Consider the following 17,149-nt stretch of genomic DNA (forward strand, 5'->3'; position numbering starts at 1 on the left):
TAGTTGTCCAGATCATTTCTTTCTATTTTTTAGTAGAGATGGGTTCTCGCTCTTGTTCAGGCTGGTCTCGAACTCCTGACCTCAAGCGATCCACCCGCCTCGGCCTCCCAGAGTGCTAGGATTACAGGCGTGAGCCACCGCGCCCGGCCTCAACATGATGTTTTGATATATGTACATTGTAAAATGGTGAAACAAACTCTTGAAGTCATGCTGCTTAGTCTGTTTCTAGGAGTTGATCAGTTCTTATTGTTTTCATTGTTAGTACTTCATGACCATGATCATTTCTCTTGCTGCGGTTGCTTGGGTGGGACAACAAGTCCACAACCTGCTTCTCACCTACCTGATAGGTAAGTCTTTGAGGAAAAACCACAGGCACGTCCTGGCCAGTGAAGTTCAACTGTAACTTAGTCAATAAGCAAATCTGTGAGTGTTTAGGGCACTGATGAAGGAACTGTGGGAATATAGAAAGATGACTAAAATCCAGGTCCTTGTTGTCAGGGAGTTTGTGGTCTTACAGGAAGTGAAGACAAAGAACATAACAACCAACGTAGAAAGTAATGTGCAAGAGGTAAAGAGCAGTGATTATTATCTGAGGTTGAAGAGGGTGTGACAGTAGAAGTTTCTGGGGACAAATACCAATAGAAGTAGTGGATTTCATGTTTCTTCCTCCCATGAGAGTGTCTAATAGTCTGAGAATCTACCTTCTTTAAAATGTAATAAGCTTTAAGAAGTTAATTGCTGCTTCCTTAATTTTGTTTGTTTATTTTAAGTGACTTTCTTACTGTTGCTTCCTGGACTTAACCAACATGGAATCATTTCGAAGTACATTGGAATGGGCAAAAGGGAAATCAACAAGCTTCTCAAACAAAAAGAAAAGAAAAATGAATAATTCATCTGCTTTATTCAATGTGATTAATGGAGTGTACATTGTCTGTGGGAACAGTTTCTACTATACTGTGTGGATACTAAAATGTTATAGAAGTAGCTCTTTGCTCTCCCTCACTCTGCCCATAGTTAATAGAAATTCAGACTCACCAAGTATGGCTTTGTGCATAGTGTCTTCACGTCAAGTGTAGTTGGATATGTTCTCATCAGTTGGCCTTATATGGACAACTCATTCGTGAGTATGACTTACTTTGATTTTTCTCACCCAGCGTTAATTGAATTCTTACTTTTAGACTACTTCCTTTAAAATAATATAGTGGTGGACTTTACCCTTTAGTATAGTTAATGTGACTTTGGATAATTGTTGGAGTTGATCTTTGCTTTAGCTAGATACAAGGTGGTGGTCTGTGGCTACAGGAAGCTGGTTCTACTGTCTGCTTTCACAGTCTGCTTAAAAAACTGTCTGATTTCAGGAATATAGAGACCAAATTTACGACTTCTGATGAAAAGACCAATTAAGAATCATTCCTCATTCTGTTTCCTTGCTGTGGGGAAGAATACCCATGGAATAAAATGAAACTAATTCCACGCCCTAGTGTGTGTAGGTTTTTCTCTTGTGCAAAACTGAGCAATTTGTAGGAAACATTGGGCCTTTCTCCCAAATGAGAAAAATCTGACAGGCTTACAGCTCTTGTCCCCCTGCACTAAGACTTCAAGTTAGTAAATATGTAAAGGCTTTTTAATAGCAGACTTCTAAAAGATTACATTTAGGATTTTTAGCATACTTTTAATTTTACATTTTCAGCTGACTTTAGCTGTAATATACAGTAGGTTAAGACTCATCTATGACTTTTACTCCAAGACCAGCCAGTAAAGGCCAAAAGTTCTCTTTGTTTAGTCAAGATTCATTTCAGTAGAAAGTAGTCTTATCTGACTAATTTTTGAGACCAGAATAAGCCTTTAAATGTAATTCTCAGAATTCTCATTTTATGGTAATTACCTGGCTGTTTCAGTCCCCATAGGTTTGGCATAGGAGATAGTGATTACACTGGTGTCTGACTTTTTTCTAGATATTTCTCTAAAAAAATGCAAGGGCTGTTGGTGAGAGCAGACTTGAGGTGGTGACAGTTGGCCTCTGGTCTACTTAGATTTTGTAATTCCTTGGAAAGCCTATTATAATCATTCTTTCCTTCTCAGTAGCTAGCAATTTAGAGTAGCTGAAATCTGTAGGAATGAACCTCTGAGGGCCAAAAATGTGACATATTTGGGAACAGTTCTTAAACTGATTAACTAGCTGTAATATAGTTTTGTGAATTTATTGCACTGATGCTGTAAAACCTGTACCTTGTGGTATATCTGTCCCTATTAAGTGTTACTTTCTCCCCCTTTAATATTGCTGTAAACGGTGGTACCCATTGTAGCCTATGTTTGATTTTTTTTAATGTTTCAGGTGAAAACTACCTTAATTTTACAATTTTTTTCCTCATTGTAAATAAGCCCATCTTCCTACCCAGATCTTTTTGTGTATACATGTTCTACTGAATTCTACTACTTTTGCAGTTTTAATCCTGTATTATTTCTTCTACTTTGTTTTGTGTAAATGGGGAAAATAAAAAAAGCTGGAATTTTTGTGTCCCACTTTCTTTATAACTTAGCCAATGTAATGTTTACATGATTGGATTTATGGATCTGATTAATGAACTACCATGTGACATTACATGCCTATTATAAGGTACTCTCTTAAGAACAAAATGAAATGAAAGGCTTAAATTCATTCATTCAGCAAATATCCAGGCACCCTGCTGCATGGAAGAGGAAATACACTGAATGAGAGGGGGCCCCATGATGGTGTGTGAGAGGGCTAAGCTGGACGAATGGGTAGGGAACAGAGCAGGCTGAACAGGGTGCCTGTGTGGGCACCTCTACCCCAGGGTCTTGCCCAGTGTTTGGTACATGATGGGTGCATGGCAAATAATTGTTGGGTGACTTTTGTCTGCACTTTAAACACTTCAAAATTAGAACTCAAAAATGAATTAAAAAAAATTTTTTTTAGAGACGGGGTCTTGCTATGTAGCCCAGGCTGTCCTAGAACTCCCAGGCTCAGGTGATCTTCACAAGTAGCTGGGATTACAGGTGCACTGCCATGCCTGGCTCTCAAATTGGATTTTTTATCTTTGAGTCTCATTGTCTGTGCTTGTTAGTGGGTCTTGGGAACAGATTCAGTAGCAAATTAAGTCCTGAGCCCCTCTACTCCAAAGAGCATGGATCCTTCTTTGGAGCCTCCTGGGAGTTTGGTGACGTCCAGACAGGGAAATCTCAACCCAATCTCAGTTGCCACGTGTTCGAAATGCTGGTCTTCCACTGTGCAGCTGCAGTTACTTCTCAGGTCAGTCTCACCTGGCTGGCTTCCTTCCTAGGCCAGCTTGGCTCCTTCAAAGCTGGACTCCTTCAGGTCTACCCCTGTGCCAGCTCTGACCACAGCAGAACTCCTTTTCCAACACCTTATCTTGACACTGCCTCAAGCGGAGGCCCTACCCTCCAAGAGTTCACAGGGGAGGAGATCATTTGGAATGAGTTGTGCCCAGAAGAGTGAAAGGATTTGGGAGTTTCTAACAGGTAATGTAATACCAGCAGTATCTTCCATATGTGGCCATTTATTTTAACTCAGATCATGATGGATCCTGTTTGAACACCTCAGCAGCTTCCAGTTTGCCTACAGCATAAGTCACAAACTAGAGGCAATTTATACCAGGCCCTCTGCTCCATTCCCGCTCCTCTCTACCTCCCTATCCCAACCCAGCCTTCCTGAAGTCTATATTCACCTCTATACGATTCCATGCCCTCCTATTAATAGCTCTTGGCCGATGTTAAGGGTGGGACTGTTAAAAGCCTACAAAATTTACTGCCCTGCACACCCTTTCTAATTGGTATCAGGTACACCTAGATCTAAGTTCCCACCAAGTAATTTAACTAGTATCTTAGACAAGTTAAGTGCCCTTTTTTTACCATTGACTTGAAAGCAAAATTTTAACATTGAGTCAATTTAAGATAGCACTTAATTTTCTTAAGTGTGAAATGGGGTTGATATTAATAGTACAGCTCTCATATTTTTTCTGAGGATTCAATGAGTTAATCTACAGGAGGCACCCTGGTAGTCATGAATTGGTAGTCGTTAGTACCCTTGATGGCACTTTCTCTGTTAACGCTTTCGCAGCTTCCCAGGCCACCTCTACGTTCCCACAGCATTTTGTATTGCCGTCCTATGTGGCACATTGCCCTGGATTGTGTAGTTTAGTGGTCTGTCTCCTCTACTGGGAACTGAACCTCTTAAGGGCAGGAATTGATATTGTCCCCTCAGCACCCAGTGCAACACATGCCACATAGATGTTACTCATGAGATGAGATGCACTCATTAGATGTTTGTTGAATGAATGAATGCAGTGGATCAAGAGATAGTGGGAGTGCTATTTTTCTATTTATGATAAGCCTCTTGAAGGAAAATGGTGTTGTTCAATTAACTCCCCACTGTTGCTAAGGCCCTCGGTTAAGGTAAATGTCACATTTTTAGTAAGCAGAACATGTCGCAAGTGTACAGGGAGTCAGTCAGTTCTTCAGGAGAATTTTCATTAAAAAAGCAAATGCTATATTCCTGAGCTGTCCCAAGTGGAAGCTTTGCTTTCTTCAAGGTTCATCTATGATTTGAGAACTGACGGGGTGGGAGGAGGGTGGGCTGAGAATATACAAATAACTGCTATTGATTGAGCACTCTGCCAGGTTTTGTGTTCGTTTCTTTTCTATGGAATCTATACTCACAGCAACTTAAAGTGGTTGGTAGTATCATCCCCATTTTACAGATGGGGAAACTCATTTGCCCATTCTTTTATTCATCAAATACGTATTGAAGGCCTACTAAGTGCCAGATACTTCTTGAGAAGCTGTGGGTACAGCAGTGAACAAAACCGAGCAAAACCCTTGCTTACTTGGAACGTGGTCCAGGGCTAGGAGGCAGACAAGAAATACACTTCCAAGGTATTTCAGGAGGTAAGTGCTATGGAGGAAAAGCAAACAGGGCTGGAAGGGAGGGGAGGAGGCTGTATGTGTGGGTGGGTGTGGCTGAATAGAGGCTATTGCAAATATCTCAGAGGTTAGGTAACTAGCCTGAGGACACTCAGCTCTACAGAGTGCAGAGCCAGAATCCACCCCTTTCCAGGTGATCAGACCCTGGGCCCCAAGATGTACCCACAACTCCATGCTCTTGACATGGCCGACATACAGCGAGGACCGACTGTGTGCCAGACCGTTGTGTGCCCTTTGCCGCCATTATCTCATCTGACCCTCGCAATAACCTGTAAGAGGCAGATATTATTATTATTTTTACACCCAGCTTACTTCCGGGGAAGGTTCAGAGAGGATAAGAGACTAACCTAAATTGCTTCTGGTCCGGGTGCAGAAGAGTAGATAAATGCCACTGGCTCAGAATCCTGAGTGTGTGTTTCCAAATATTCACGGCTTTCTTCCAAATCGTGTATCTCAGAACTTTGGAAAAAAAAAAAAAAGAACAAAATACATCTCCAGTCCCAATAAATAATTCCTACGATTTAAGGAGAGTCAAAAAGGAACCACTGCTTTTTTTTTTTTTTTTTTTTTTTTTTTGAGACAAGAGTCTCACTGTGTTGCCCAGGCTAGAGTGCCGTGGCGTCAGCCTAGCTCACGGCAACCTCAAACTCCTGGGCTCAAGCGATCCTCCTGCCTCAGCCTCCCGGGTAGCTAGGACTACAGGCATGAGCCACCGTGCCCGGCTAATTTTTTTTATTTTTAGTTGTTCGATTAATTTCTTTCTATTTTTAGTAGAGACGGGGTCTTGCTCTTGCTCGGGCTGGTCTTGAACTCCTGAGCTCAAACGATCCGCCCGCCTTGGCCTCCCAGAGTGCTAGGATTACAGGCGTGAGCCACCGCGCCCGGCCAGGAACCACTGCTTTAAAAAAAATATTTTTGACTGCTTCAAAAAAGTAATGCAGACGTCTCAAAAACCAAAAATGGTACGAAGAAAAGTTTTCCATCCCAGTTCCTAACGCCCGCCCCAGACGCAATGACCGACTTCTTGTGGGTCTTTCCAAAGATACTATAAATACACACGCATCAAAATTTATTCTATACGGTGAACTGTTATTGCAATAAAAATGAGCAAACATCTAGGCCCTGTTGTCGGTATTTTGTTTTTACAGATTAAGCGGTAAAATCTAGTCGAATCTCTAACCGCCCCCACTACCCCGAGATCAGGCCGCACCTGTGGAGTTCGAGTCCATCGACTCTCAATTGCCAACTCCTGAGGAGGCTCCGCCTTTTCCCCCGCCTCCTTCTACTAGGCGGTCCATTTTTTTGCTTTCCTTTGAAAGTCTCGCGATACCCCGCCCACATCCCATAACTCTGTGCGCTCTCCCTCCCCGCCCTCTTTCCGCCATCTTTCCGTGCCGGTAAGTGTCCCTTTTGAGGGTTCCAACTTTATCCGTCGGTTATCGGGGCCATCCCATGGTCTAAGGCTCGCCTTTGGTGTCCTGAGGGGACACTGAGTCCCTCCTGGGCCGGGGGTCCTGGCTTTGCGGGGGCTTGGACAGGCATAAAGGCGGGCCATGCCCGGGCGTCCCACGCTCTGCACTCTGGAGACCTGGATCGGTGGGGTGCAGGCCGAAGTGCTGGCGAGCGCCGGAGCTTTTGACCACCTAGCCCCGGCGCGGGCCGCGGCATCTGGACCTCCCCTTAGTGGCTGAGGCAGCGCCTTGGCTCCGGGCGGTGGGAAGCGTCAGGGGTGGTGGCCGGGTGGGCCGTGCAGCTGCTCCTGGCTGCGGCCTCGCTGGGAGCTTGGAAGGCTGAGGCCACCCAGCAGGCAAAACTGCGTCTTGTCGGGGGTTGGCAGTTTGCTAGGTACTAACTTGGATTTTCTGGGCCGCGGAGTTGTTCTTTAGATACTTTGCTGTACTTGGAGTGGGTTGAATCTCTGCTGTTGGCACTTTGGTCTCCATACATAGGAGCTTTCAAAACTTTATGTATTAGAGTATGTCGTGCAGTTCGTGCCCACTGGGAGAGAGTCCAGTCTGGTGGCTCGTAAAATAAATATGTTCCTGTTTGCCACTGTGGTACATTTGCTGTTGGGCACAATTTTAAATGGCACAGAGACAGACGCTTTAGTTTAATAATGTGTGTTAGTGGTAGGTGAAAATGATTTAAAGGACAACGTTAATAGCATAGACTGTCCTGACTTTCAGAAATTTGGGAAACCTTACCGGTGATGTTCAGCTTCTGTTTTTAATAACTGACCGACTATACCTGATGCTTTCCTTTGGGTAGCTGTGAATTCCCGCCAATTCTAAGGTTTTCTTGTGGTGTCAAGTGGGTTTTTGTCCCACATCATTTTTATCTCCAGCTGTGCTTCGTAGCAGAGTGTGGTTAGTGAGTGAGTGAGGTTCAAAACGTGCAGGCTGACATCATGACTGTTTTCAACAACCATAGAAGATAGTAAATGAGGGTTTTTTGGGTGCTGGGAGTTAAGGAGAACCAGCCTACTTAGGCTTAGGAAAGCTTCGCTACAGTCGGGGCAGAAAGAAAAGGGTGCTCTGGGTGTCTATTGATGTTGCCAATGCCAATAAAACCTCTATTTTGTCTTCCCTAAACAGCCATAATGGTGCGCATGAATGTCCTGGCTGATGCTCTTAAGAGCATCAACAATGCCGAAAAGAGAGGCAAACGCCAGGTTCTTATCAGGCCGTGCTCCAAAGTCATCGTCCGGTTTCTAACTGTGATGATGAAGCATGGTAAGTGTACTGTGTTTTATGTTTTGATATCAGACTATTTAGGAATGGGTCTTGTAGAAATTAATTATGGGGGGCAGTGTCTCAGTCATACCTGGGAACTAATGCAGTTGACCTGCGGGGCTGTGGAGACTGAGGCATTGTGTATAAGTGAGACCACTAAGAGAATCACTTAGGGTGGAATCGTTGGATAAAGGAGGAAGCTTGTGTTTGTGACTGTTGGCCTGGTAGGTGCCGGGGACCTAAATGACACAAGTTACTGATAGGGCTCCTTGGGATGGAGGAAGGATTATTGCATGCCTTTGGCACAAACTAGCCTTTGGGAGTGGGAAGCAATGAAGGGGCAAGGAGAAGCTAATCCCTTTTAGAATTGCAAGGTGTATTGTTTTGGGTGTTGCTCCTAAAATTTTACATACTAAGTCCGTTGTAAAAATTAATCTTGACGTAGAGCAAATAAATGTCTTTCTCTACCCAGACTGCTTGGAGAAGCAGTCACTGGGATGATGTGAGGGCAAAGAATCTAGTAGGCTAGAGGAGATTTAGGTCTGAAATTGATGTCTTTCATTTAATATAGTTTTGTTTTGTAGGTTACATTGGCGAATTTGAAATCATCGATGATCACAGAGCTGGGAAAATTGTTGTGAACCTCACAGGCAGGTTAAACAAGGTAAGAGGAGATTTTACACATTTAAAAGCCTTAAGGATTGTTTAACATGGTGATGTGTGTTGTAATTGCTTTTGTAAGTACTGAATAGTGGTGCCGTAAGTTTAGGAATTGGCTAAAATTGTTCATTTCTTTTATGTCACATATAACTTCATTTCTTCCTCAGGATTGTTTGCTCCAAACTTAGGTCTATTGACCTATAGTGTTTGTGGGGTATGAGCTTTCTGAAGGGAGGTGGGGTGACATAAACACTGGTACTGGTATTTGGTATTATGTTAATTACCTCTATCCACACAAATGAAGCCAGTTCATTGTATAGGGACGTATTATACTACCCACCTCACGGGCTTGAACTTGGGTTGTTCAAGACTTCTAAGCCACAGCGTAGATAACTTGTCTTTCCTCTCTTGGTGATGCATTGGATTTTTTGAACAGAATCTTTTTATCTTTGAGTAAGTGGGACTCTCTAAATACCATTATTAGTACTTTTTCTGTTTTTGATAGCATAGGTTTTTGAGGTCTATGCTCCTTTTCAATTTGACTTGTCAACAGTGTAACCAAGTAGATCTGTTTCACTTTGTGGTTTAATTAATTGCATTTCGTTGGGGGGCAGGTGTCTGTAAGCTAGTTGAGGTCACTGAACCTGCTAATAGCATAGACTGTCCTGACTTTCAGAAATTTGGGAAACATCGGTGATTTTCAGCTTCTCCTTTTCTCTGTGTTTAAGTTTGTGGCTTTCAGATTTGCAGGGAGTCTGATGAGATCCTCTAGTCTAATTCAACACGGGAAAACAGTGGTTTAAAGTCAGTGGTTAGTGACATTTACTGGATTGGTAAGGTTATTTCCTGGTCTAACAGTTTCTGTTTTAGAAAGATACTTCCCTGTATATGAACTTGCTTCATGTGTGGATAGAGGCAATTCATGTAAAAACGATGGGATCTGAAGTCTTCGGGAAAAGACTTGAAGGACTTGCAAGGCTAGTTTTGAGTGTGTCATGTTCTAGTTGTAGCCATTAGAACCCAACCCCAAAGTAGGATTTAGATTTACCATTTTTTGTCACTCTGACCCTCAAAACGTGTTCTTGAAGTGGAAGTGTCTGGTTTTTTCCCCCTAATTAGGAGTTAGGAAAACTCAGGTTTGGGTCGAGTTGGTCTCTCAGGTAATTTAGTAACTGGTGCCAGTATGTGTATGTAGTTTAGCACGTGTTAGAACTATTCTTCAGAAGATTGGGTTGATGTTTAAAAAAAAACAAACAAACAAAGTTTGGGAAGTACCGTTTATCAAATTCCCCTTGGACGGTCACTGTACATAATGGCTTGACAAATAAACTTGAACAGCGTTTTCTAAATGGAACTTATTTGTGGCACCCTTGTTCTGTGGTATACTCGTTTGAAAAATTTCAGCCTAAGACCTTTGAAATCCAGGCTCTCCCACTTAAACTGTGATTTTGGGCAAAGCCAACAGTGTGATTTTAGTTCCTCTGAAGTTCATTTCCTCCCTTTATAAAAGAATATCTCCTCCATCTCTTTCATGCAAAGGATGGACCAGCCCTTACTGTGAAAATGTAGAAATGGAGCTGGGAAGTAAGATAAGTGTTTAAAGACAATAGATTCATTAAAATTCAATTCCTCTGGGTTGGCAGAGGTTGAACTGGCTTAATTCTAGCTGAAGGAGGGATTTTGCTGCTGGAATCAAAGGCCTGGGTGCTGCATGTAATAGAGACTTGGGAGGAAGGCCTTTCACTGTAGCTTGCCTGGAGAAAATGAGTTTTCCCTTATCCCTATCCCTGTGTTCCTTCTATCTGGTGTGGGATTGCCCTTGACTGTTAGTCAAGTGACATCGTAGTTGATGGGATAATGGTACAACAGGGAGAACCTGAGCAGGCTTTGTTTGTTTGAGCATCTTGGGATCTTTTAAGTGATTGTCTGGTGGTTGTGCACACACAACTGTTTATCTGCTGTCTTAGCCTTCTAGAGTTTTCACTGTGAGGGTACTAATCTTCAGTGGTTCTTATGTGGTCAGTTCTTGCATATAACTACCAGGAGCCTTTCTGCAATGCTGTTTTTAAGTGTATCAGTGATTGGTAGAGCAGATCTTGTGAGCAGGGATATTAAGTTAGTGGATGTGGTTTAAACATTTATTGTGTTTTAAGATTGGCATGTAATTGAGTGATTATAGTGCTCTTGGAGAGCTCTCATTTTGGAGAGGGTAGTTGTTGGCTGTGTCCCAGTGGCAAAGAGACGAGATAATTGTAAGAACTCTTTGCTCTTCCTGTCTTCCATCATTCTGCCAGATTAGTTTGGAAAGATTTGCCTGGGGTTGTAGGACACTGTCCCTCAGAAATCTGTAATGGCATCTCATTGGTGGGAGCAGCAGTTGTTAGATTTTAGTTCAGTGCCTGTGCTCCATGTTCCTTAGATATCTAATACTTTACAGTTTTTAGTTTATGGGCTTGAGAATTTGAGACACTGTAATTTTATTTCAGCCTTACTATGTAAAAAAGTTGTGACTGTAATCTTCCGTGTCTAAGACTTGGTCTCTTGGGTTTTTAAAGTCTGGTCTCATCTGTTGTGTGTGGGACAGCTCTTCAAGCCCACAGGGTTGTGTATCACGGACCCGACACTCACAGCCTTGTGTTCCACCTCTTTCATTGACTTTTTCGTGTCATTGCTTTTTCTCCTAGGCAGGCGGTATATTTTTTGAGTGGCATTTATATCAAAGGTTGTGTACAGAATAGGTGCTGATTTAAATGCTGAGTTTGTTGGTTTGTGTGACTGTTCAATCATGAATTCCATCTTGTGCTACTCAGTTTTTCTGTTGTTGGTAAAGCATGAACAATTTTTTGTTACTCTTTTACAGTGTGGAGTGATCAGCCCCAGATTTGATGTGCAACTCAAAGATCTAGAAAAATGGCAGAATAATCTGCTCCCATCCCGCCAATTTGGGTGAGTTGGCTTTCCTCAGTTAAAAGAAGGTTCAGTGCTAAGAATTGCTGGGATGCAGTTTGACTTGAGGTGGTTTTTCTTTTTAAAGCAGTAGTAATTGTCTATTCTCAACCGTCTTGACCAAAGAATTAGCTTTTGTTTACCATGTTTCTTTTTTCTTTTTCTTTTCATTTTTTTAGAGATGAGGTTTTGCTGTGTAGCCTAGGCTCGAGTGCAGTGGCTATTCACAGGCACTATCGGAACACACTGTGGCCTCGAACTCTTGGGCTCAATTGATCGATCCTCCCAACCCTGCTGAGTAGCTGGGAGTGCAGGCGTGCCCCACTGTGTCTCCCTGCCTCATTTCATGTGTTAGGCTTCAGGTTCTGTGGGACACTTGAGAGCTTAGACTGACAGAACAGGAGGATTGTGTCCACTTTCGTGTCTGTTCCTTGGCTCACTGCATATGATTCATACTGTGTGTGTTCCCTGTGATCCCAGAATCCTAGGTAGAATCACTTCTGGGGACTCGGTTTGAGAATCTTCATCCTCCTTAAGAGCCTGAATTCAAATCTTCGTCTTTGTGCTTTAAAGTTATGACACCTTGGGCAAGTCAGTAGCCTGGATTTCTTCATCTGTAAAAACAGTAATAGTTCCTTTTTAAATTATCACTTGATTTAATTTTGTTTGTTAAAGCACTTCAGGATCTGACACAGTAAATGCTTATCTGTGTTTAAGAACTTAATGTGCCCCAATTATGTGTTTGGTGACATGGTTTAATGTGCTCTTACTTCATAGTTACTGTATTACAGGTTCAGTGTTCACTTGTCAGAATCTTTTTTTTTTTTTTTTTTAAAGAGACAATCTCATTCTGTCACCCACGGTGCAGTGGTGCGATCATAGCTCACTGCAACCTCAAATTCCTGGGCTCAAGCAGTCCTCCCTCCTCAGCCTCCTGAGTAGCTGGGACTACAGGCACACGCCACCATGACTGGCTAATTTTTGTTTATTTTTTTGTAGAGACAGGGTCTTGCTATGTTGTCTAGGCCTGTCTTGAACTCCTGGCCTCAAGTGATCTGGGCCTCCCAAAGTGGTGGGATTATAGGTGCGAGCCACCACACGGCCACGATACTGATTTTAATGCTTCACTGGTGACTACTGCTTTTATGCATTTATCTTGACCCTCATGATAACCCATGAGGTAGCCAGACATTGTATAAATGAATGTATCTCTGTACGATAGCACGTTAATGCTTTATTATTAAAAAAAAAAAATGCCTTAAAGCATTTATTAACTGTGTGTCCTCCGTGTCTCCTTACCTGAGAGCAGGTGACATTTTGAAGTTAAAGTTTAACAGCCTTTGTTTTCAATTCAGCTTGTTTCCCAGTGTTAGCAGAGGTCAGAGCTGTGTGGGTGTGTGTAGCTGGGGTCTCTGATTTGGCTTTGGTTCTAAGAGCCACGTGCCCTGCCAGCGCAGGTAGTCACCAGCTCCTGTAGGTAGTATCAGTTCCTGTGTACCTTACAGGAGGCGTCCTTTAATCACTGATGAGTGTTGGTGTTTTTCTGCAGCAGAAAGCAGCTCTGTGTGTTAACTGTTAAACTCATCAGCATTTTCTTTTCCACTCCATAGTTTCATTGTACTGACAACTTCAGCTGGCATCATGGACCATGAAGAAGCAAGAAGAAAACACACAGGAGGGAAAATTCTGGGATTCTTTTTCTAGGGATGTAATACATACTTGCAAATAAAATGCCTCAGTGGACTCTGGTGCTTCTACTCGGTCGTTTTGAGCCTTTACAGCAATGTAGCAAGAGCGTCTGTGGGGATGTACAGCCATTGTGTTAATTGGTGAGTGCTGTTCCCTGAAGTGAGCAAGACAAGACAGCTTTGTGATGTCTAACCATCACCCTCACAGCTCACCAGAGATTGGCGTGTCTGGCCTTGGGTGGTTGAATCTGAGTTGGGTTCCAGGTTTGGGAAACTTGCTGTTTGATTGCTTTACAGAGGAGAGCATGGGGGGTGGGGAGGGTATATTTTTTAAAAGGTAAAAGTTCTCATGAAAGTAATACATGCATAAGGGAACACTCACCCCTGCTCTCCACCAAAACCAGCTATTTGACACTTAGTTTGGTGTGTTTATTTTGCCTGGCTGTGAGCATTCTGGAGGTAGGATTTTAGATCCCGCTGGGTTTATCACTGACCGTTTTAGTAGACACTCGCTAGGAATTTTTTTTTTTTGAGACAGAGTGTTGCTCTGTCACCCAGGCTAGAGTGCCATGGCATAAGCCTGTCCTACCTCACAGCAACTTTTAACTCCTGGGCTCAAGCGATCGTCCTGCCTCAGCCTCCCCAGTAGCTGGGACTGTAGGCATGCGCCACCATGCCCAGCTAATTTTTTTCTATTTTTAGTAGAGATGGGGTCTTGCTCTTGTTCATGCTGGGCTCGAACTCCTGAGCTCAAGAGGTCTTCCCGGAGCCTTGGCCTCCCAGAGTGCTGGGATTACAGGCATGAGCCACCGTGCCCTGCCCATCCAGGAATTATTCTAAGAGGGTCTAGTGCCACTAACAGGTGCCTGCTGGAGAGGTGGGATCTGTTGATCACTGAGGAGATAGTCCCCATTGATAGAAGAAAGTGATTTGGGAGGCATGTCTGGGTTTTGGGGCCTCTGATGTTTGGGAGGCTCTGAGTAATTAAGAACATGGGTTTTGGGTTAGTCCAATAGACCAGAATTGAGGTCTGCTCCTCCACTCAATAGTATCAGTTTCCTTACGTGTAATGGGAATAATGCAAAAGCTTCCTCAGAGTTGTTTAGAGAAAAATAAGTGTGTAAAGTACGCACTGAGCACATGACAGTCATGTTACGTAGTTGTATTCGTCAGGCACAGAGGTGAAGTGAGTCCAGAAGACTCTTCAAAGAGCTCATTTTCTTAATGCGAAAAGGTTGTAAGCTCTAGGGTGACAGGGCCCATGTTTGCTTTGTTTCCTTTTGCATCTCTGGTTCCTGACACAGAGGGATGCCTCAATAAATAGATGTTGATTGAATAAATCATCAGTTTCTTTCTGGGTACAGACTTCAATACTTGAACATGAAAATGCCTCCGTTTGCTATCACCATTTTGTGGGGATCCTGTGCCCTTTGGATTGATCAGGAGTGGGGAAAAATCTGGGTGGGGAAAAAGCGGGAGACCCGTCTGACGGATTTAATAACATTTCTTTGTCCTAGCAAGGAAGAAGATGGCCTTAGCCCACGTTTCTGAGATCCTATAAGTAGGTTTAACATGATCTGGGGCTGGTCGGCCTGGTACTACACCCCAGGATTTGAGGGTCTGGAGATAGGTTCTTGCTGGTAGGATGACTTGGCTCAGAGAGTTCTTTCCCCTGTGGGGTGAGCCCAGTATCCCCTCCCATTGTGCTGCTGCCAGGCAGAGGCCTGGGGTAGGGGTGGGGAGAGAGGTAACAACATCTGGGTCATTCAGGCCCACTTTCGAGTCATCATATTAAAGGGGGCCTCAGCACCGACCCATTTCTCAGCCCAAGATCCGCAGATAGGTGCCAGGGATACAGTGTACTTTCTAAGAGAAGATACAATGCAAAACTTAGCCATGCATGTTTCTGGAGAGACATTCCATATATAGTCTTTGACCAGAGTCTGAAAAATTTGTTCAGAATACCAAAGAACTACCGCCAAGGACCTCCCCATTTTAGCGTATCTGGGCCAGTGGGAACTAAGAGTTAAGGTAGAGGCTGTTGGCCTTACCTCAGGGTGCAGAGTCCCAGGTAGAAGAGCACAGGGCAACACCTCAGGGACGATCTCTCCTCCCCAGGCTGGGAAGTTCACTTTGAGCTCCTGGCTTGGGAGAAAGCAAGTTTTGGGAGACTAAACTTGAATCTCACTTTGCTCTTTAGTCTAATCCACTGTTTCCCAAAACACATGACAGTCCTGTATCTCAGATTGACCCCGTCTGTATTCCACTTCTGAGCCCTTGCTCCTGGTTCACCCTACCTGGAAAGCCTTTTTTCCCTGAGAGCCAGCTTAAATGTCACTTTCACCCAAAATTTTACCTTCCTCCAAAGGGAGCATATATTTTATACTTTATGTTCTCTCCTGAAAATATGAATACCTTACTAAGGCTAGTAATAGTTTCTAGTGCCTGTTAAATATTTATGCCAGGCACAGAGCTAAGAACGTTACATATATAACCTCATTAATCTTCACAGTTCTACATCATGGATATTATTATCAGCTCGTTTTTCAGGTAAGAAAGTGAGGCACAGAGCTATGAAGCCATTTGTCCAAGGTGCTAGTAAGTGGTCAAAGTTGCTATGTAAATGTTGTTAAACCACAGCCTACTCTTGTGGCTGCATTCTCTGTCATACACTTTCCTGGTCTTTCCCTATGTGTATTAGGGGTTCACTGTGCCAGGCACTTGGGATACCGGGGTGCACAAACATGCAGTCAAGGGCCCTTCTTGGAGCCTGTTAATCCCTAGTAGACTGAGCTCTCCACAGCAAGTACTGTATTCATCTATGTGTCCCCAGCATCCAGCCTCTCCAAGGGGATGTCACCATGCTTAAAAATCATCTCTGACCCTCAGCCGTGGGGAAGCATGCTTTCTAAAGTCTAACCCTGTCTACTGCCTCTGCTGCAGTGTCGAGCCCATGGAATTCCATGGACCCCAAAATCAGTCTCAGCAGCCTGGGAAATAGGCATGGTTTTAGTTCAAGGTCACTGTCCTGGCACCCAGGTTCCCCTGTTTCATGTTTTCGGCGATCTAGTGGGCAATGGGAATGCTGAAGACCACACAGAAAATAAGCCAAGGGCAGCAGTAAAAAAAATAAGGTTAAGAGAACAGGCTTTGGAATTAAATGGCTTCGTCAGTTGCTTGCTGAGTGACATTGGGCCAGTTGCCTGGCCTCTGTGCGTCAGTTTCCTCGTCTTTAATGAAGGGATAGGGGTATAGTTCCTGTGGTGGCTGTGAAGATTGCATATGTTTGTAATGCTCTGGGGTGGTAATTAGAGCTGTTCACCAAATACCCCGGTTCTCCCCCTGCCAGACACATGGAAGGCATGCACTTTCCATGTGCCTAATCACGGCCAAGGAGCTGTGAGCAGAAGTGCTATGCCAGACTTCCAGGCAGGCGCCTTTGGCCGGTGTGAGAGCTCATGTGCCCCTCTTTTCTTTCTGCCATGGTGATGGGTGATTGATTATGCCCGAGAGTGAAGGTGGCACTGCAGAGATCCAGCTCTCCAACGACAGGTGTGTAGCAAAGCAAGAAATGACTCTGCATTAAGCCACAAAGATGGGTTTATTACTAATTTAGCCTATCCTGGCTGCTCCAAGTACTTAGAGCAACCTCTGAAATTTAGTCAGGGCTTAATATGTTACCAAAAGGAAAAGTGTGTGATATAGAATAATAAAAGGGATTAGCCTTCTCTGAGTGGATGTCAGGAGACTGTAGCACCCTCTGTTCTCAACATGGCTTCTTCCAGGCCCTGTCTCCATTCCCCTCCATCCACATGGTTCCTAAATACTTCTCCCCAGACTCCCATCTACTGATGTGGATGTTCAGCCCTGGGTGGGGCACCTGACTCAGCTCAGGTTGAAGATCCTTTAGGATATTTGAACCTGGGTGATGTGAGGTTTGTCTCTTTAAAATGGTAGAAATTGTGAGATAAAAACCCTGAGCGCTACTGATTTTCATAATCTCTGCCATGTGGAAAAAGCCATTTTGCAGGGAGCCCCAGCAAAGAGGACCTTCTGTGAGCAGCAAGACAAGATGCATCAGGTCCTCATGGTGTTTGTACCTGGCCTTCCAGTTGTTCCTGAGATGCAGCCACACCCCCACCCTTGCCACATTTGTATTCC

The 17,149-nt window shown here is 43.8% G+C and overlaps 2 protein-coding genes across 2 annotated transcripts in view; both read left to right on the forward strand.

Annotated features, from left to right (window-relative positions):
* Positions 1-2,514, forward strand: part of ARL6IP1 (ADP-ribosylation factor-like 6 interacting protein 1) — a 9,641-nt gene extending 7,127 nt beyond the window's left edge. Inside the window, exons 5-6 of the mRNA XM_012647649.1 lie at positions 263-347; positions 771-2,514. Of these exons, the coding sequence (XP_012503103.1) occupies positions 263-347; positions 771-889 (204 nt within the window). The 3' untranslated portion in view covers positions 890-2,514. The remainder of the gene's footprint in view (positions 1-262; positions 348-770) is intronic.
* Positions 2,515-6,303: 3,789 nt separating this feature from the next.
* Positions 6,304-13,055, forward strand: RPS15A (ribosomal protein S15a). The gene is made up of 5 exons (XM_012647650.1): positions 6,304-6,359; positions 7,557-7,694; positions 8,279-8,358; positions 11,215-11,300; positions 12,911-13,055. The coding sequence occupies exons 2-5, from the start codon at positions 7,562-7,564 to the stop codon at positions 13,002-13,004; spliced, it is 393 nt and encodes a 130-aa protein (XP_012503104.1). The 5' UTR covers positions 6,304-6,359; positions 7,557-7,561; the 3' UTR covers positions 13,005-13,055.
* Positions 13,056-17,149: the final 4,094 nt, after the last annotated feature.

Source organism: Propithecus coquereli, unplaced genomic scaffold (genome assembly GCF_000956105.1).
Source record: "Propithecus coquereli isolate 6110/MARCELLA unplaced genomic scaffold, Pcoq_1.0 Scaffold27, whole genome shotgun sequence".
Taxonomy (NCBI): Eukaryota; Metazoa; Chordata; class Mammalia; order Primates; family Indriidae; genus Propithecus; species Propithecus coquereli.

What these genes read in the sequence shown, in the direction of transcription:
- RPS15A (XM_012647650.1), top strand. Translation starts at nt 7,562, where the DNA reads ATGGTGCGCATGAATGTCCTGGCTGATGCTCTTAAGAGCATCAACAAT. An exon ending in TCACAGGCAGGTTAAACAAG is followed by an intron (nt 8,359 to 11,214) that starts GTAAGAGGAGAT and finishes ACTCTTTTACAG; the next exon opens with TGTGGAGTGATCAGCCCCAG. An exon ending in CTCCCATCCCGCCAATTTGG is followed by an intron (nt 11,301 to 12,910) that starts GTGAGTTGGCTT and finishes TCCACTCCATAG; the next exon opens with TTTCATTGTACTGACAACTT.